The sequence below is a fragment of the Saccostrea cucullata genome, unplaced genomic scaffold, assembly GCF_032062105.1.
Source record: "Saccostrea cucullata isolate Sc308-1 unplaced genomic scaffold, CSIRO_AGI_Scuc_v1 ctg746, whole genome shotgun sequence".
Taxonomy (NCBI): domain Eukaryota; kingdom Metazoa; phylum Mollusca; class Bivalvia; order Ostreida; family Ostreidae; genus Saccostrea; species Saccostrea cuccullata.
Genome location: NW_026938715.1, coordinates 139,817 through 161,739, shown reverse-complemented (window position 1 = coordinate 161,739; position 21,923 = coordinate 139,817). Strand labels below are relative to the sequence as shown.

Sequence of the window (21,923 nt, the reverse complement as noted above, 5' to 3'; positions counted from 1 at the left end):
GATCTTTTCAAAGAGTTTTAAGTTTGACGAACCCCAAAGGATTTCTTGCATTGTCCATCTCTGATCAATTAAGATATTGTACATGTACTTAATTTATTTCCGTCATTTCATCGCTTTAAAATAGTTGATCATAATATGATCTATGCATCATCAATACACGAAACCTAATATCATGAAATATGCTAAAATTTATTTTACGAATATTTTAGAAAAAGGCAAGGATCCAAGTTTTTTTATTGATAGTTTAGCTGAAACTAAAAATAAAACATGTGCTTAGACTCATATTCTGAGAGCAAATATTATAGTAAAATCACATTTATTCGTGGATGCAAATTTTCGAGATTTAAGAAAAAATATTGATATGTGGGTACTAGTATTTAATTCAATATCATGGGTCTCTCCATAAATCGAAGACAACGAAAGTTTAACCTCCAAAAGAAATTAGTGATTAGCTGGTTCCAACCACTACTTGAAAATAAGTGTGCCGGTGTTTAGAAATGCCTATTAACAAATTTTTTGGGTCTCACTTGTATGTCTTAATTATGCTATATTATAATTATTGATAGTTATAATTATGATGTCATTATTGTGTAATTATTTAATATTCGGAAGATTTGATGAAGGTTAAGGTCAAGATCTAGTAAATGAAAAGTGCCTACAGATTTATGAAACTTGAGAAATAAAACCCTTTATTGATGCTTTACAACTTTAGCTTGGTCAAATAAGGTGTTTCGGGGCATAATTTGTAGGTAAACAAGATGAAAAACTGTATTTTAAACTTTCATTTTCAATGAAAAATTAAGAAAACCAGTCATAAACATGGGAGTTTTTTTCCGTGTTCGGCAAAGGAAATGTATGCAGATTGCCTACAGTCTCTCAGAAAACGGTAATTAGTATGTTCATGGCCTCTTCTTTAAATCAATATCAAGTTTAATATAGGTATCCGGTTTACTTTTCATATGATTTCAAATTGAATTACATGAAAATACCCTATTTTCTACATAATTCTGCTAAAGCCGTAAAGTACGGGAAAAAGAAAGTTGAAATTGATTATGACATCATAATGGATCTAGCACCAAAAAATTAGTCTCAAGTTATTTACTAGATCTTGACCTTAATATGGTTTGTTTGTTCAACACGCTTCAACAAAAATATAATCCTACATGTACCTCATACAAAGGACAAAGCTTAATAAAAAAAAAAACAAAAACAAAAACAACATTGTTTTGTAGATTGTATGTAAGTCCTATATGAGATCGAAATTTGTGAAATGCAGTGTATTCTATATTTTTTCAATTGAATATTTAAACAATTATGCTCTTATTCATGACTATTTGAAATTTCAAAAAAGAAAACATAGTGGAAATTCATAAATAAAAGATAAAAGACAAGTGTTCAAGTTTGAACGGAAAAAATATACAAAAATAAAAAAAATCTCCTGTATCTTTTATGTCTGGTGAACGGTCTGATCTTGGAAGTAAACCAAGATTCTTGAGAAAGGAAGACTGGCCGCTGAGAGATAGTTGAATGCCTTAAAATTCACAAAAAAGGAAGGAAAAATACAAAATGTAAAAAAGATTAAAGCTATCATAATTTTCTATGTAATATTTTTTTATTTATACAAGATTTTATTCACATAAAGTGAATGGAATCGGGCAGCAGGCGAAGCCTATTTTAGCCCCCTTCCTATTTTAGCCCTCTATGAACTATGAAGCAGTCATGGGCATCGATCTTACAATAAACCTTTATCAATACACGATGTCACGTTTGATTCATTACTACCTTATGTAAATCAACATTTAGGTCTACATCATATTCGCACCAAACTTTACTCTATCCCTTTGAAGCTTTTAAATACACTGGAGCCCGTTTCATCAAAAGTCGTAAAGTTAAGCCTTAACTTAGGTGTACTTCCGGGGGGCTTACGCCAAAATTTAGTCGGGCGTAATTTGCGTTTCACCAAGTGGCGTAAGTCTAGTCGTAAACGATATGCTTAGTCGCAGGACTAAGTCCTTGACAACGTTGCATTGCGCAGGCGCAAAAACGTAAATATTGTCCAATATGTCCAATGCGTACTCTAAACATGGATAAATTGTAGCACGTCAAAGTACAGAATAATACAATTTATAGATAAATGAATATTTGCACTAAGTGAAACATGCAAGGATTTATAGGGTCATGTAGGAGACATGTATCTTATAAGAAATCGATTTTTATTTATTTATTTTTTTAACAACATTTCAATAATACAATGTAAGTCTTAGAAATTGAAAGGAAGAAAAGGATCCAAAAAGTATTTCAGAATTAAGTTAAACTGTATATTTATTTTGGAATTTAAATTACAGCCTCCCCCTCTTCCCGAAATTGATACAGGTTAATGACTTCGCCTTTGATAATCAATTTCATGATAAATACTGATTCTACTGACGATGATAACAGAATAAGATTTGAAAGCTTTATTTTCATAAAAATGTATAGAAATGTATACTTGCAAGCAAAAAAAAAAAATTAGAAAAACAAATAAAAAAAAAAAAAAAAAAATGGAAACGGTTTACATATTTTGAGTCAAGAAATAATTTTTACAGTTTACTTCTAAGGTACATTTAAGATAATCCTCTCTTAGTCTATTGAAATTTTGTCATTTCAACTGATTCATTCTAATATTGTTATTGTTTATTGAAATGGCACAAATGTACAGAAAATAATTTAGAAATACTAGATTCTAGGTGCATGCTATCATAGTTTTTTTTTTACTATCTGCAGCTTGAATTTAATGTACCGTTTTACAAGTACGCAGAGAGAGAGAGAGAGAGAGAGAGAGAGAGAGAGAGAGAGAGAGAGAGAGAGAGAGAGAGAGAGAGAGAGAGAGAGAGAGAGAGAGAGAATGACTACAAATATATTCGTAAAAAATCCTCTGCTTTTGTGTTCTCTGTCTTTAAAATTAATAAATTGCAGTTAGTCTTTATTTTGTTTTTCATAAGAATATATTTACATTCCGTATAATTTTCCTTATGAAATTCATTAGAAATCCACGACATTCAAATTTCTATAACACACGCGAAACCTTGTCATCGCGCGTTAGAATACACAGTAGGAACTACATGCATTTTCTATAATCTAGGAACAACAAAATGTACAATGTTTTGACTCAATTTTATTAAAAACTATAACCCTGTTAAATTAACGTAAAAATACTACACAAATGCGTTTCAGATTAATTTGTCACTTTTTTCTCCGCAATGTTTGTTTGCGTTATTTAACTTTGCAACGTCATCTGACGTCACAAGCGGCTCTTACGTCTATTAACCACGTCAGTTTTGAAGGGCGCTAATATCACATTAAAGATTAACGAAATAAGCAATTATGAAGAAGGAAAATTAAAGGATGTAAATATAAGCATTGAATTCATCTTTTTGGCTGTCTTCGGTCCTATAATACACCTGGCCGTGCCGATAAATTGAATACCGCGCGTGAATTCAATGCTTAATTAAGTTATTCGGGACTTAAAAAAAACATGTATATTTTCATCTTATACGTGCTTTACATGCAGTAAGATTATTTAATACTAGTTAAGATTTACTCTTTTTAGTTTTAGACGAAATTATGAAAAATAAAAATATCTACTGTATCAATCTTTGTCTGAGAAAAAAGAAATTTTTTTTAGGAATAATTCATTTCTTGAAATTAACTGTGTAAATATCACCGTCTTACATCAATACTAGTATAATAGAAGTAATAAATTAAATATTTTCCTCATTTAAAAAATCTCTTATTGTCCATGAGATCCCCCTCCCCTTCCCCGGTTTCCGTCTTATATTTGCTGGGGACTTCACTTGTTCCAGATAACTAGAAAAATAATTACCTTTACCCCTAACTCTGTACATTAACTGTTCATTAATCTGCAAATTCAGGTGGTTTTGGACCCTCTCTCCGACCCCCCTAGTTTAACTCATGTGGACGAGAAGTTAATAAGAAATGGACTATTCAAACATGATAAAAAAACCTATATTTGCTTTCAAGATGAATTAATTTTTTTCTTAATGTAGAAAATTACCAGATGGAGGATTACTGTGCTTTTGAAACCATTTTTTTTCCTAAAAATGTATTTTTGGGATTTTTTTTTCAAAATAGACAATTTTATTGGGTCTTTTAGTGAATGAAACAGAATATATACTTAGAGGTACTTTGAGTAATGGCCTTACTAAATGATACACTCCGCCTCCCATATGAATATAATGGCAGTGTCCTTGTTTTGCTTTGGGAAACCCAAAATATGTGTCGGATCAAAACGTTAAATGAGGCACAATGGAAATATGTAATAAAGATTCTGTGAAAATCTCATCATTTTCATCCAAAAGTATAAGAGAAGATGCGGACAAGAGATTGGTACCCCAAAGCCTAACAGACGGACGGACGGACATACCGATTACTATATACCCTCCCGCTTTTTAAGCGGGGGAATAAATATAGAATATGTATAGTCGATTTACAATACCTACAATACAACAATCAAATGGGTACGAATGCATTGTCGACATGGACTACGTAAGAAATCTCTAAAAAGAACATCTTTTTTTTCCTCATGATCAGAAGAAATGTATAAAAATATTAAGAATGTTATTACTTCAATCAACTACGTCCCCAAGTGGTTGTAGCAGCCCCCCCCCCTTCATAGTATGTATAATTGAATAATATGTGTTGTTTGAACTCGCTAGGTTGTTTTAAAATCAATAAAATTGCTTAATTTCAACTTTACGCCCGAACTTACGCCTACCCATGAGTAGTAAAATTTTGGCCTAAATTTAGTTAGGCGTAACGATAAGGGGTCCGTTTCACTAAAAGGCGTAAGATACGACCAAACTTAAGTTAGGCCTCGGGGCGTACGCCAAAATTTAGTCCGGCGTAAATTGCGTTTCACTAAGAGGCGTACGCCTGACCGTAAATACTAGTATCGGACTAAGTTAAGGCCAGACTTACGTCCTTGACAACGAGCTTATGCACATGCGCATACATATCATAAAGAGAGAGAGAGAGGGGGGAGAAAGAGAAGAGAGAGAGAAATTTGTTTAATATTCATTGAAAAGATGTATGGAAAAGATCACATATTCTTCTTTATTATTTATTGCAATATTTGTTTTGATGTCTATAATAAAAACTTAAAAGCGTTGAAACATATTTAGATTGAAAATATATCGTAGATTGAATTATGTTGAAAGGAATACATTCGCAACTGTGTTTTGTAGTGAAATAAAGAATTTAAGAAACCTCTCTCTCTCTCTCTCTCTCTCTCTCTCTCTCTCTCTCTCTCTCTCTCTCTCTCTCTCTGATCTGTCATGTTGATTTCCATGGCGTTTTCTTAAATAATGTGAATTTCGTAACAAACAAACATGTTAATATCGATATTGTCGTCTGCAATATTCGCTATTGACTCTGCACAATCAAAATGTCTTCGGAGAGTAAAAAACGTAAGCCAAACTGGACTGATGATGAAATGAAAATTCTCACATCTTGTGTAATTGAAAACAAAGATGTATTATTTGCAAAACTGTCGTCATCAGTGACAAACGAGAAAAAGAAAGCTGTATGGGAAGACATCACAAAGCAGTAAGCATTTAGGTTTTTAAAATAACGATCAACAAAAATTTAATAACATCTCCGATTTGATTACATACAATTTGTTCATGTCTACATGTTACATATAATGTATATTTATGGTCAAAAACCTAACTAAATTGGCAAAAATAGGAATGTTATTTAGGTTTTGTGTATTTTTATATATTTTTTTAATTTCTAACAAAAAATATACAAATGAAAGTAGACTGGGGATTCAAAAATATATTTAGTGTTAAATTTTTACTGCAGAATAAATTCTTCTTCTGCCTTGTGCAAGAGGGAAACAGAAGAAATAAAAAAGAAATGGAAAGATGCAAGATCCATTGTAAAGAAGAAAGAAGCCAGTAGAAAATACCAGACGAAGAGAACGGGCGGAGGGCCTCCCCCGGAATCTGTATTCAAGGCATGGGAACTTGACGTATGTGTTTTCTAATATTTACCTAAAATTGATATAATTATATGTACTATGTATTAAAAAAAACGTTTCGATCGTTGCTAAGATGAGTTTCCGATACTGACATAATTATTTTTTCATGAATGTTTCGCACCGTTTATTATTTTAATAAATTGAAAAAGGCAACAACTATTTTTTTTGTTTTTATTGCTAGATTTTGTCAATTATACCGGATGAACTTATCTCTGGGATTGAGGGAGGGGTTGATACTGCCTTTGCCAGTAATTCTGAAACAAGTATGTATAAATACATGGTACATGCATCTGCATTGTAAACATACGTTCACTACATGTATTTTAATAACCTCATAATGTTGCCTTCCCGACTTTTGCTTCATATACTATTTGATTTTCCATGCTTTGTATATTTAATATTATTGTAGTAGTTATAGTATAAAAAATTGAAATATAAGATATCTAAATACTAGTATTTCTTTGTAACAGATAGCTTAGCCTCATCATGCACTGCAGTCACATCGGAAATTTCCGCTGGAATTCCATCCTTGATTGGTTTGTATAATTATACATATTATATAATAAACTTATAAAATTTTAAATCATAAAAATTATTATAATAGATTGTCAAAAATTTGATATGCATCTTCTTCACACGCGGAACACATAAGTGTGTAGATTTGAAATATTGATTTTTTTTTCAAATTAAAAAATGTATGTTTGTACATGTATATAGTAGAAGAAGTTGACGTTCCGGAAGAAGCTCCAAGTGTACATGTGTCCGGGCCTTCCACCGACACATTCTTTGCTTCAACTCTGTATGGATCTAAACGTAAAGGTAAAAAAGAAACAATGCCAACGCTATGAAAATGAATTAAAAATGTATTAAACATTCCTTCAGTTTTAATTTTTCGCGTAATTTTACGTTTGTTAAGAAAAAAACCCTAGTGAACTGTTTCAACTTCATTCGTGCACTTTTAACTATTCATATTACACATATGATTTTATTTGATTTTCTTCTGTTTCAATTGACATTGTTCTGATTATAAAACTTTTCATTAAAAATGAAGACACGGCCAGCGACCCCGACGCTGAGTTTATGCTGAATTTGATAGAAGTGAAGAAGAGAAGAGCCATCGCAGAGGAGAGAAAAGCAGATGCCCTAGAGAGAATAGCGGCGGCATTTGAAAACAAATTTGGCATTTAATAAATTTGAACACAAAATGATAAAGTAGTCATGTTCTTTATTACAATGTAAGTGTGTGATTTAATGAATAGATGAATTGTTAAAATAAATTTGCAACTTGAATGCGCACATCCTGTGCTCTCCTTGGTGCGTTTGCGTTAAACACGGCATTGTCATTGATGTTCTGTACAACCCCACCCTCAAGTAAGGGGACTTTCTCTGAAACCGCTAAATTATGAAGCCGGATACAGCATTGAATAATTTGAGAACATCTACTTGGTGAAAAGGGGAGTACTCCTCCAGTTCGATGTAAACACCTGCAAAGATTTACTTGAATGTAAATACTGTAGAATCATTAGAATTCGTGGTGGCTCAATTTTCGTGATATTCGTTGGTAGCCCCCCCCCCTCCCCCCAAACCACCACGAATTTACATCTTCATAGGAAATTTAGAAAGAGATATCTTTGTTACTGCATGAATATGAAAACCGACCCATACACGAAATTACATCTCCACAAATAACCAAAAAAAATCCACAATCTAAAAAACTTGGCCCACAGAATTTTAAATGAATTCACAATAAAATTGTAACAATGTTTATTTATGGTTGCAATAGATATACGTTTTTTTTTCTCAAATAAAAAAAAATTTAAGGTCGCGTTTATCGTAATGAACGTTTGAAATAAAATATTTGCTTGCAAATATGACATATGTAATAAAGATATTTAACGAAAAATTGCGTTTAAATTACCTAAATCTGGATTTTAATACCCCAAACGATTTTTCTATGACAACACGAGTCTTTCCATGGGCATCGTTGTAATTCACTTCGTGTTGATTTGCTGGGGATAAGAATGGCGTTAAGAGCCATTCCTTGAGAGGGTAGCCAGAATCCCCAAGTAACCACCCACCCCCTTCGAGATGTTCCATAACACCTGACAATCCCGAGTTGCTCAAAACGAAAGAGTCGTGAGTTGCCCCGGGAAAACAGGTATTGATTTGAAGAAATCTGAAATAATATCAACCAATTTTTCATCCTTTATGCATATGTAAGCAAACAATTAGCATTCTTATGTTTGTTATATTTGTTTGGTTATATTTGGTGCAATAATTTATTTTAAAATTGACAACATTTACATTTTCAAAGGTTGTTATTTCATAAAACCCTTTTGACGATATATTAAATATTTTAATTTTCTCCTGTTGAAGTTTTGGCGTATACAAGGGTATTTCTATTACAAAAAAAATGATGTGCTCGTATTTATGTTTTAATCAATACCGTTTATACCTCATATTGGAATCTGTTACGGCCTGAATATTTAAGGCATGAAAGTTTTTTCTGCATACAAAAGCAGGCTCCTGTGGTCCACTCATGCCCTTAATTGGTATTAGAGTACCATCGATTGCACCAACGCAATTGGGAAATTTGGCAATGTCATAGAACTCAGATTTTACATGGCGTAATTCATTGGCAGTAACTGGAAACTTAATGTTGTCCACTGTTGTATTTATTGCACTGCACACTGTATAACAATATGATGAATCTGCGTTAAAATCCTTAATGATATATATAAAGAATATTTGGAAAGGAAATGTACAACTGATTAAATGTATTACAGGCATGTGGAAACATGAAGGATAGTGTATACAAACATGTACATATCATTATTATAATTATTATTATCAGTATACCCCATAGTACTTGCAATTGTCACTTTTCTGAAACTGCTAAACCTAATTTCGTGAAACTTTGCAGTTATTGAGAACACATTGTGTAGGCGCATATTACAAAGAAATTCCGCTTCAATTTTTTTCTGGGAATTTCGGTACTTTTTATTACCGGTATATTCATTTTATCTGTACAAAATAAAGACTCAATAATTGCACGGAGTTTTAATACATGTAACGATTACTTTGGAATTATGCCTCATTTTGAATTACTTGTGTGTATTTAATGTGTAACATGCCATTTATTTTGCATGACATTGTCAAATATTAAGAGAGGAGGGGCGTGGGATGTGTTAACTTGCTCACATTTTCTTTTATTATCATTTGTGAATGCAGGGGACAAAATGTTAAAACATTCAAGGGGTCAAATCTCCACATCAACGATGCTACGTGCCTGCAATATTTTTTAATAAAAATAGAGTTAATATCATTTTAAATTTAAAATAATGAAGTATAACAACCTGTGTGTACTACTCGGGATACGGATGATCTGGAAACGCCATGAAGGTCGCCTACTTCCGAAAAGAAGTCTGCCTTTGACAGATATCTTAAGGTGATAATTACCTGTAAGATGTTTATGTGTATCTTTATATATACATGTATAAATAAGTATGCAAATGTAGTTTAATTATATTAATAGGTACATTGTAAAACTCATTATATTTGTCATATCATGTGATTCCATGCGTCAGTATTTGTTTATTTATGTGTGGATATTTAAGAAGTATACAATGCTACAGTAAGCATTCACATAATTTATACATGTACCTGAACAGTCCAGTCCAATACGAAAATTCGTAATATTACGAAAAAACGTAAGATTACGAGAAAGCATAATATTACAAGTTATCGTAATATAAAACTTATATTACAATTTTTCGTAATGTAGTTAAATTACGAATACGTGTAATATAGCAGATGTAAGAGACTATATTACGAGTTTTCGTAATCCAAGACAAATTCAAGCATTGCAAGAAATTGAGTGGCGGGTATCAAAGTATGACGTTTACTACGAGATGTCACGGGCGATAACTTGTACGACTCTTACTGAGATTTGAATTCTGCATGTATTTCAATAAGAATTGCACGAACAGTTGAATTATGAGACGAGGGTGTGATTTTTAGGGTAGACTTCGGAAGAAAAGTAGGGAGTTCGGGTGATATAGACCAATGCGACATGCTTAAGCGAATATTGAAATTTACTGGAAAATTGGTCTTTTCCTTGGGAAAATTCCTATAAAAGAATAAAAAAAACGAAATTGTCCACTCACACATCGCTGGCGGTACTTTCTTCTTGAATTTCCATGCTTTCTGATAGGCGTAACTGACCAAACTGACCGCGTGCTATCAGTAAATGTGAAATCTGATATATTACTGACGTCATACTTTGCTACCCACCACTCAATTTCTTGCAATACTTGAATTTGTCTTGGATTACGAAAACTCGTAATATAGTCTCTTACAATCTGCTATATTACGTGTATTCGTAATTTAATTACATTACGAAAAATTGTAATATAAGTTTTAGATTACGATAACTTGTAATATTACGAATTTTCGTATTGGACTGGACTGCTGAATGTGGGTGGGAATGGCATGACTTTTGTATGTAGGTCGCCTCACAATAGGGTCAACATCATTTATCAGTTTTCGAATGACTCTTCCCGGGAACCTATACCTACTTACGAGATCTATATCATCAAGATACTCGAGAGGGTTGGTTCGGTCCCGAAAAACGCGTTCTCGCCGAGGTGTTTCCCTTCTTCTTCTGTGAAGCAGCCAGAAAGTCGCCATTATCCAATGTTTACGTCTATAGTTACGCCTGCCTTAGACCAGCCGTAGATTTTTGTCTTAACTTAAGGCGGGCGCAAAGTTACGCCCTTTAGTGAAACGGATCTTAGTCCAAATGTTAGACGTAAGTCCGGACTTACGCCGGGCGTAGAGTTAAGACAGGCGTACGCATTTTAGTGAAACGGGCTCAAGCTCTTTAACGAAACGCAACTCTTCGTGCTAGTCCCGACTTTACACCGGCGTAGCGCTACGACTGGGCGTACGACCTTTGATGAAACGGGCCCCATTCCGGGTCACGTCAGGGTGTTTCTTTAATAATTTGCAAATCTGTTCAATTTTTATTTTATGCAATATATGTATTGAAAGAACAAATAGTGAGTCATCCAAACACCTTTTCGTTTTCAAAGTAGTTGCACGGGAACGATATTTACAGGGGTATTTCAGCAAGGCCTAGCTTCCCCAGTTACGAATCATTTTCTCCATTTCCGGGTCATGTGACTTTACGGTCGTGTAATATTCATGGAACGTTTCGGAACACGATTTTTATGATGTTGAAAAATAAAACAATTCATGCAGCTTGGAAAAAAGTAAAACAACCACAGAAATATGTTTAAAATATTTTCAAAACAATTACAACAAAACATGCTGAATTAAAAAATGTATAAGAATTAAAAATAATAAAATTAAATTCATTTAAATTAAATGCATTTGAAGGGTTAATTAGATTTTAATTTTAAAAAAAATATTTTCCAGTTAGATTACTTTTGAAAATCAGGGTAAATACATGGTTGTCAATTGGTTTTGTACATAGAATTTTGACATGTTCATGCCACGAGATTTCGTGACCTCCAATTAAAGAAACTACTACAGTTTGATTTAAATTATTCTTTTATTGGAGCAGCGCGATCATTATGATTGATTTTTGAGTTAAAACTAAATGCATTTGCCATACTTTCGAACTATCATTATTTATCAAGAACTTTTATATCAGCCTTTCTGCAGCGAACAAAAACGAAAATAGCCCGTCACCGCAGCAGAAACATTCAAGTCTTTAATGTGTGCGTTTCAGAATTTCGATTGTCGGATGCTCTCTTAAAGTTTATATTCAAATTTTTTTAATTAATTACATACAGAATGACCAGTTCTTCATGACCAGAGTATTTATTAAGTTTTTTGCGCTTAAATTTTAGCTCTAGGCATAAAATACACGCGAGTGACCCGGAATTGGAGACGACCCGGAACTGGCGACTCCACTGTGGTCATCTTGAAATGGTCAAGAAAATCCCATTTTTTGATTTTTCGACACCAGAGTATAAGCTAGGATCTGTGATTATGGAAATTGCAAATCAGAGGCTTTTTAAATCCCCACGTTTTACTGAAGAAAATGCAGCTAAAACAGTCCGTCTTTTTTCCTAAATTCAATATACCAATAAAGGAATTAATTTTTATAAGTAATATTCTTAGTCACAAAAGGGGCCTGTCTTGTAGTCCACCATACTACATCTTGTATTTCATACAAGTATACATCGACTATTGGTTCAAAACTTTTTATTCGCAAAAAAAAAACTTTACATGGCCTGGATATCGAGTACATCTGAAACGTAATCCTCCATCGTGTTCATGATCTTCTTCACCCTATACAGTAACTATAGTCCTGCTGGACACGTTGTTACAGGTGATGTATATAGTTAATTATAAGGACCTTAAAACACTTATTTTAAAAGGTTCTAAATATAGGGAATCCCTATCCTTCAACTGGCGTCGGAATTTCATAAATATTATAGATTCTGTTGAAGATTACGCCAGGCGATGGGCCAAATATGAAAAATAAAACATTGACACTTTGTCAGAATGGATTAAATGTGTCAGATCCATGTCAAAATCGAGTATGAAAATATTCAGGGGCAATATGAAAACCATCTACCTTTCTGTATTCAAAAATCCAAAAGTGATAAAAGAATTAAGTAGCTAGATTACATGATCAGTACGTATTGGTCCCTGTTGACAAAGCAAGTAATAACATTTTCTTTGTTTGTAAGGCTCATTATATAAATTGTATTTTAGAAGAACTTGGATTTAATTGTACACGTGGTTATCCAGCTTATACTCATAGTTTACTTTCTTTCTCAGGAGGAAATTCTACAAAATCGTATGTCAGTTTTGAATTTGAACTACCATTTAAATATTGGATTCCGAAACTTCATATGAAACCTTACAAACAAAAGTACATAGCGGTTTCCAGTGAATGGTCAACCAATCCTCTTTTTTACTCCTCACTAGGATATTGACAGTAAAGAAGGAGAAACTTCAAGAGTACTGTGCAACAGAATATTCAAAAAGAGGTGAAAATCAGATTTAGATACTTAAAAAATTCAAGGAACTTTTAAACAATTTGAAATCACAAGATATTTCCAAAATCAACAGCTTAAAAACTTTTTGCCATTTGATATCATTGACAACTGCTTTTTCAATGAAAATTAAACTCGTAAATTTACTTAACTTTTGATTGGTCATTTGCAAAATTATTTTGTTAAAAAGCATTCTGATTGTACACACAAGTACTCCGAAGTTGACATCAAAATAATGCTTGAGTTTCTGATTGACAATATCTATGTTGTTTTTGGAGACCAGGTCTTCCAACTATCTATTGGAATTGCCATGGGTACCAAATGCGCCCCCTTATTAGAAGACCTATTTTTGTATTCATTTGAAGAAAATTTGTGCAAAATATTATCCGTGAAAAGAAAAATAAAACACTTGCTGTGGCCTTCAACTTGACATTTTGATATATCGACGACGTTTGGTGTGCAAACAACAATCATATAATTTTCTTTCTTTTGTCCATACTGTATATCCTGGTGAGTTTGAGATAAAAGATACCACAGAGTCTGAAACATCTGTTTCATATTTTGATATATAACTTGTGCCTTGTTCACACGACGAGTTAAATTCGCAGTAAATCAATGCGAAGTAAACTAATGCGAATCAAAATAATCGTTCACACGACATAGCGTAAATAGAGGTTTGGCTTAAATAGTAAGATTGACTAAAATCCGTACAAATGTACATTTTTAACGGGTTTTTTTCTATGGCTAAAATTTGCTGGTGTTGAATAATTATCTTATATTTCTATATTTAAAGCATTATCAAAGCGGTTCAAAATAAGATTTATCGCACTTAAGGACAGATGATACAAACAAATTTATGTCAAAAAAAATAAAAATAACAACTTGGGTCATGTTTAAATGAGTAAAATGAATAATTGCACAGCGTAGTTTTTAATAATTTATTCAAAATTTCACTAAAATTGGATTTGAAGTGAAAAATATTTGTATAGATTTGTAAGGGAGGTTTCAGAAGGACAGACTTTTGAACATCACAGATAGAAGGTTTAAAAATTCATTATATTCTAGAAATTTGTTATTTGCATCATTTACAATGAAATTAGGCCAAAAAATATATACCAAACCAGACATCCATTTTTTGTTTGTATCATCTGTCTTTAATTTAATTTTATTCAAATTGCATTATTTTTCAAAGTGCATTCTAATTTGTAACAATGGTAGCATGCAGTGTGATATTGTAAAGAATATAAGCTTTAAACATGTACTGGTATAGATTGCATTTGAACGGAAATTTTAAAAGATAAAAACGGTCTACACGGGGAGGGATAAAATACAAAAATAGAAAATAAAACGTCTTTTGATCACAGTCGATCTCATTGCTATCGTGAAACCCCTCAAAATTAAGACGGAAAAAAGTTAAAGCCGGAAGAAAAATGGACCAATAGAATGGAATAAAAAGGATGTCGGGAAAATAAACACCAATAAAAGAAATGTTTTATTAAGTATAATTATCAAAATATTGTATATATTAAAGAATGTGATATATAGCAAATGAAACAAGATATGATACTGCTCAATTATACATGTTATAGCCGGTATCATACATTTATCTATATGTGGTTTTTTTCAGCTTAAACTAGTGGCAGCTGTATTACTGAGATAGCCTTGATACATGTAAAACGACAATGGTAAGTAAATACTTCATAAATAAAATATATACAGCCTTTGGATCTGATAAAATATTGTTTACACCAGTAAATTGTAACTTTTTTAATTTAAAGAAATGTGCATCTTGCACGCAAAATTATGTGATACTTCAGATAAAATATAAAACCCGGTACTTACTATATATTTGCCCCTAAGTAATGTGATGCAGTATACATTTGTATTATTTAGAACACAATATATAAAAGTTTACCGATTAAAAATGTATACAAAATTACTATAAGTATAAGAAAAATTGAGTTAACTGATTAAAAATTTAATGAAGACAATATTACTTAGTATAACAAAAATATGTAAAAGTTCTCTAATTAAAATGTATACAATATTATAAGAAAAATATGCAAAAAAAAATTCTAATTAAAAAAAAATGCATACAATATTACTATAACAAAACTATAGTTTATGTAAAATTTGACCTATTAAAATATATTTGTTACATTTAAAAGTTTTAAAATTCAGAGAATTGATAACTACATGTAACTATAAGTATAACAAAACCTATCCTCTTCGATCCCAGTGGAGCGTAAGGTCAACACACGACTTCGCCTCTCAGCTCTCTTCTTGGTAATGTTCTTTGCCTCTCCCCAAGTCAGGTTAACGTTTCGGTCTGAGTCTGACTAAAGCCAGGCCCTACTATTTCACTTCGTTCGAAGTGAAAAAGTATAGAAGCTGACTTTAAATAGTCAGACTGGTGAAAGGTCTCTCAGTCCAACCCCCCACTGCGGAGATTAATAGTTACGGATAGTGAAAAAATAATTTGGTTTGAAACTGAAATCTGCAACAAATAAAAAAAAATAATAAAGGAGAGAGAGAGAGAGAGAGAGAGAGAGAGAGAGAGAGAGAGAGAGAGAGAGAGAGAGAGAGAGAGAGAGAGAGGGTCAAGTCCCACTTTTTCAAGTTTTCTGTGAATGTTTTGAAAAGATCAATTTTAGGCTTTCCAAAGCCATTAAAAGACATAATTTCGTTTGAACTTTGAACCATTTTTTTTCTAGAATGTTACTCTGTAAAAGTCTAATGAATATTAATATTAAAATAGTGTATATCATGCATAAATTTGGTAAAATATTATGCAATAATTATCATACATAAAGTTTACCCCCGCGCCATTAATTTAGCTGCAGAACTGTAGCTCTCCGAAAAAAATATATTCGGTCTGTCAATATATATTTTTTCGAAGAGGTACAGTTCTGCAGCTACCTTTAATTATCACACAATAATATGTATCTAATATATTTATTATTACTATATCTCAAGCGAGAGCATACTAGTATTTTTTGTTATAAAAGTCAATTTTTGTAACTACACCCCAATATGCTTACATGTCATGTCACGTACAGCATGTACTAATGATAGACTTATAGTCCATTATACCTAGTATGGCGTTTTCTTTTCATATGAACTATTGGAAATGACTAAAAAATGGGAAATGAGGGGAAATAAAATCACTGAAACAGTCAATATCGATATCAGAATAATTACCTTCTTTGTTTTGAAGGTTGAAAGGCAAAGTATCAGTGTTTTATCAGAGGGGGTGTACGATGGATTGTGCAAGAAGGTGGGATCACCGTTTCAGATCGAAATAAGAAGATCTGCGATGGACCTGGGGGAGATGATTTCAAATAATGATAATTCCTCTCAATGCTTGTATGATTTCGTAGTTTTTATGCTTATGGGAAGCCGAAGAGAGGGATTTGTATTCTCTGATTCCGATTTTGACGTCATGTTTTATTCACCACACTTTCTTATACTAACAGAGGAGGAACAGAAAGGTTTGGTTCAAAAAGCTATCGAAAACGGATTTCAAGTTCTTAAATTCGTGAATAGTCGCCCTGGATTTTGCTTCCTTCAGATTCCTTCAATAGATGAAACTTTGTTGCCATCGATTTTTCAGAGTTTATGGAAATTAATAAATTCTCAAGAAAGTACCTGGAGTTTTTATAGAGAGATGATAAATAATCCTTTATTGCCATTATTGTTACCAGAAAACCTCAGAGTACACGATGGAAATGTATTTCTTTTGAGTTCAGGTCTACGTCAATTGGGGGAAAATATTCATCTCCATCGCACTTCTTTGGGATTCGAGTCATCTGCTCATGGGCCATGCATGAAGATTAAACAATATGATTGCACTGACGTTGATATAACTTCCTGTTTAAAATGCAATATTTGGCCTTCATCGACATCTTGGACATCGAGAGGCAAGAACTGGCCACCAGCGAGTGTTGTTCATGAAATCTTAACAAGTGGCTGCCATCTTGTTCCAATTGGGAGTAAACAGTCGATTGAGGAAGATAAGGAATGGAGAATATCCTTTTCATTGGCCGAGTATAAGTTAGTGAAAACTATGAACCATTGTCAGTTTTTAACATATGGGCTGATGAAATTGTTCTTGAAAGAGGTGATCAACAAAGACGACAACAACCCTGTACTCTGTTCTTATTTCTTGAAAACAGCCATGTTTTGGGAAATTCAAGAAGAAAAATACGTTTGGTCGGTGCAAACATTGATGCATTGCTTTTGGTCTTGCTTTAAACGATTAGTGCATTGGGTGCACGAGGAATATTGTCCCAATTTTTTCATACCAGAGAACAATATGTTTTGTGGAAAATTATCCGTAGTAGCAAAAAATTCATTACTTTTTAGGCTCAATTCTTTGTATGAGGAAGGTTACAGTTGCATTTTCAATAGTTCCACTGTGAGTTCCTTCTTGAATGATAGGGATTTATTTAATCCTAATCGTGCACTAAATTTCAAAGCTGAGGTAATTGAGGTTCAGAATGATATTCATTTTTTCTCAGAAATTGATCAATTTCATCTTGTAAGGTTTGGATTAGTTGGCTTAAAAGAAGTTAACTTGCATGGAACTCTACGAAACATAGCAGGTTTGTCACGTAGAAATAAGTTAGTTTGCAGTGATCTTGTTATTACTACAAAATATCTTTCGCAATCTCTTTTCTTCCTTATCTACAGGAAACTGTTCAAATATCCAAAAGGAAACCGAGTGTATTTAATGCACGGACGATTGCTTCAGATTTATCATGACGTAATGAGATTTTCGGATATAACAACCTTGTTATACTACGCCATCTTGATATTTGAGAGAAACGACATCAGAACAACACTCTCCATCATTGCCAGGGCCAAATCCAAGTTAGCACAGCCCTATATTCTTTACAATTATTCCGGCAACATATCAAAATATCGAGAAACTTTTGCAGGAAAGTCTCTTTTTGTTAAATTTATGAAGGCTTCACTGACAGATGTTTTTGTACCCCACAAGATTTTATTCGAGGGTATGTTCTGGGACTTACTCAATGACAAGGAAACGGAAAAATATGGGAACGATGTAGAGTTCTTAAAAGTTCCACCTCTAATCATCTTGAAAACACTGGAACTGTTCTGCTATAACCGTATGAATGATTCAAAACGATTCGACTCCTTACACAGTTTATATTTCTTGGTGCATTTCGACAAGGGAGAACACATACCTAGTGGATGTACCGATATATCGTGGTATATGTTAGGTGTATGTCAGAGAATCTGTGGTGATGTCCAAGGTGCCATTAGATCTTTTCAAAGAGTTTTAAGTTTGACGAACCCCAAAGGATTTCTTGCATTGTCCATCTCTGATCAATTAAGATATTGTACATGTACCTAATTTATTTCTGTCATTTCATCGTTTCAAAATAGTTGATTATAATATGATCTATGCATTATCAATACCCGAAACCAAATATGCTAAAACTTATTTTACGAATATTTTAGAAAAAGGCAAGGACCCAAGTTTTTTTTATTGATAGTTTAGTTGAAATTAAAAAAAAAAACATGTGCTTAGACTCATAGCTTAGACTCATATTCTGAGAGCAAATATAGTAAAATCACATTTATTCGTGGATGCAAATTTTCGAGATTTAAGAAAAAATATTGATATGTGGGTATTAGTATTTACTTTTAGTATTAATTTTATATCATTGGTCTCTCCATACCTCGAAGACAACGAAAGTTTAACCTCCAAAAGAAATTAGTGATTAGCTGGTTCCAACCACTACTTGAAAATAAGTGTGACGGTGTTTATGAATGCCTATTAACAAAATCTTTGGGGTCTCACTTTGTATGTCATAATTATGTTATATTATAATTATTGATAGTTATAATTATGATGTCATTATTGTGTAATTATTTGATATTCAGAAGATTTGATGAAGGTTAATGCGGTTTGTTTGTTCAACACGATTCAACAAAAATATAATCCTACATGTACCTCATACAAAGGGCAAAGCTTAATAAAAAAACAAAAACAAAAACAACATTGTTTTGTAGATTTATGTAAGTCCTATATAAGATCGAAATTTATGAAATGCAGTGTATTCTATATTTTTTTCAATTGAATATTTAAACAATTATGCTCATATTCATGACTATTTGAAATTTCAAAAAAGAAAACATAGTGGGAATTCATAAATAAAAGATAAAAGACAAGTGTTCAAGTTTGAGCGGAAAAGAGATACAAAAATAAAAAAAAATCTCCTGTATCTTTTATGTCTGGTGAACGGTCGGAAGTAAACCAAGATTCTTGAGAAAGGAAGACTGGCCGCAGAGAGATAGTTGAATGCCTCCAGAAAAAAGGAAGGAAATATGCAAAATGAAAAAAAATTAACGCTATCATTATTTTCTATGAACTATTTTTTTCACATAAAGTGAATGGGATCGGGCAACAGTCAAAGCCTATTTTAGCCCTCTATGAAATATGAAGCAGTCATGGGCATCGGTCTTACAATAAACCTTTAATAAACGATTTCTCTTTTGATTTATTACTACCTTATGTAAATCAACATTTAGATCTACATCATATTGTCACCAAACTTTACTCTGTCCCTCTGAAACTTTTAAATAGTCTTCTTGAAAAGGTCACGGAACGCCCATTTTTTGATTCCTTGACACCAGAATAAAGGCTAGGATCTGTGATTATGGAAATTGCAAATCAGAGACTTTTTAAATCCCCACGTTTTATTGACGAAAATGCAGCTAATACAGTCCGTCTTTTCTTTAAACTTCAATATGCCAATAAAGGAATTAATTTATATAAGGTATATTTTTAGTCACAAAAGGGTCCAGCCTTGTATACAACCATATTTCAAGTTAAAGACTACACTTTGTATTTCTTACAAGTATACGCCGACTATTGGTTTCAAACTTTTTAATCACAAAAAACTTTACATAACCTGAATATCGAGTACATCTGAAACATAATCCTCCATCGTGTTCATGCTCTTCTTCACCCTATATAACCATAGTCCTGCTGGACACGTTGTTACAGGTGATGTAAATATATAGTAAATAATGAGGACATTAAAGCACTTATTTTAAAAGGTCCTAAATATAGGGAACGCTGATTCTTCAACTGGCGTCGGAATTTCATAAATATTATGAATTCTGTTGAGGATTACGTCAGGCGATGGGCCAAGTATGAAAAATAAAACATTGACACTTTGTCAGAATGGATTAAATGTGTCAGGTCCATGTCAAAATCGCGTATTAAAAGATTCAGGGGCAGTATGAAACCATCTATCTTTCTGTATTCAAAATCCAGATGTGATAATAAGTAGCTAGATTACATGATCAGTAGTTACTGGTCCGTGCTGACAAAGCAAGTAACAACATTGTCTGTCTTTGTTTGTAAGGCTCATTATTATATAAATTGTGTTTTAGAATAACTTGGATTTAATTCTACAAGTGGTAATCCAGCTTATACTCATAGTTCCCTTTCTTTCTCAGGAGGAAATTCTACAAAATCATGTCACTTTTGAATATTTTTAATATCCCAAAGAACCAAAATGAATTTGAACTACTACATATATATTGGATTCCGAAACTTCATATGAATCCTTAGAAACAACAAGAGGCCCATGGGCCTTATAGGTCACCTGAGCATCATGCAACAACTTTACAATGATTGACATTGGTTCATGTTTTAAACTAGACACCATGGCATTCACAATTTTGAAAAAGACATCATAACTATACACTTAGCATGTTTAGTTTGGTTACTTAATACCCACAGACAGAGTAGGGGAACAAAAAATGCATTTCGACTAATCAGTAATATTCAGCAATAATCAATATAGTGCCACTACCATACATGAACCCCTGACCCTTGGTCCACACATTTCACAATTTTGGAAAAGGCACCCTTGCTTATCAAAAATATTTGATTAATTCAAAGTTGAAGGTTTCAATCAATTAATTCATTTTCAGTATATAAGTAGAACCCCCCCCCACCACCACCACCCTCTATGGTACCCCTGACCCAGGGGTGTGGAAATTCACAATTCAGGAAGAATGGCCCTTGCTCATCATAGCTATATAGGTAGCTCAACTGCTTAATCCCCAGGAGCAGAGAAGAAGATTTTCAAACAATTTTTGCATTTTCTCTATATAACCAATAGAGCCCCGCCCTAACAAATGAACCCCTGACCCTGGGGCCATAAAATTCACAAAGGCATTCTTCCTCATCATGACTATGTACTTATTGAGTTTATTTAATACTCAGTAGCAGAGAAGATTTTAAAAGAATTAATGTATTTTCTCTATATAATCAATAGAGCCCCACCCCAGCTGCCCCACCCTAACACCAGAACCCCTGACCCTGGGGCCATAAAAAATCACAATTTTGGAAGAGGCATTCTTCCTCATCATAACTATATCTTTTGTTAATTTATTTAATACTCAGGAGTAGAGAAGGAGATTTTCAAAGAATTAATGAACTTTCTCTATATAATCAATAGAGCCCCACCCTAACACCAGAGCCCCTGACCCTGGGGCCAAGAAATTCACAATTTTGGAAGAGGCATTCTTGTTCATCATAACTATATACTTAGTAAGTTTGCTGAATACCCAGAAACAGAGAAGAAGATTTTCAAACAAATTCTGCATTTTCTTTATATAATCAATAGAGCCCCCCCCCCCCCTTACACTAGAACCCCTGACCCTGGGGCCATGAAATTCACAATTTTGGAAGAGGCATTCTTGCTCATCATAACTATGGGCTTATTTATTGTATTTAATAGCCAGGAGCAGAGAAGAAGATTTTTCAAAGTATTAATGCATTTTCACTATATAATCAATAG

The 21,923-nt window shown here is 32.9% G+C and overlaps 4 protein-coding genes across 4 annotated transcripts in view; 2 read left to right on the top strand and 2 right to left on the bottom strand.

Annotated features, from left to right (window-relative positions):
- The window catches only part of LOC134251033 (ribonuclease P protein subunit p14-like), a 29,111-nt gene extending 9,522 nt beyond the window's left edge, over nt 1-19,589 (bottom strand). The window contains exon 1 of the mRNA XM_062733396.1: nt 19,584-19,589. The gene's annotated coding sequence lies outside the window, so the exon portion shown is untranslated. The remainder of the gene's footprint in view (nt 1-19,583) is intronic.
- Nucleotides 5,444-7,228, top strand: LOC134251041 (uncharacterized). Its single transcript, XM_062733406.1, has 6 exons — nt 5,444-5,581; nt 5,819-6,031; nt 6,222-6,303; nt 6,511-6,576; nt 6,758-6,859; nt 7,092-7,228. The coding sequence occupies exons 1-6, from the start codon at nt 5,444-5,446 to the stop codon at nt 7,226-7,228; spliced, it is 738 nt and encodes a 245-aa protein (XP_062589390.1).
- On the bottom strand, nt 7,308-8,731 carry LOC134251018 (putative nuclease HARBI1). The gene is made up of 3 exons (XM_062733379.1): nt 8,496-8,731; nt 7,959-8,216; nt 7,308-7,524 (listed from the first exon to the last, which is right to left on the bottom strand). The coding sequence occupies exons 1-3, from the start codon at nt 8,579-8,581 to the stop codon at nt 7,308-7,310; spliced, it is 561 nt and encodes a 186-aa protein (XP_062589363.1). The 5' UTR covers nt 8,582-8,731.
- LOC134251024 (uncharacterized) lies at nt 14,680-18,571 on the top strand. Its single transcript, XM_062733386.1, has 2 exons — nt 14,680-14,759; nt 16,292-18,571. The coding sequence occupies exons 1-2, from the start codon at nt 14,757-14,759 to the stop codon at nt 18,452-18,454; spliced, it is 2,166 nt and encodes a 721-aa protein (XP_062589370.1). The 5' UTR covers nt 14,680-14,756; the 3' UTR covers nt 18,455-18,571.
- Nucleotides 19,590-21,923: the final 2,334 nt, after the last annotated feature.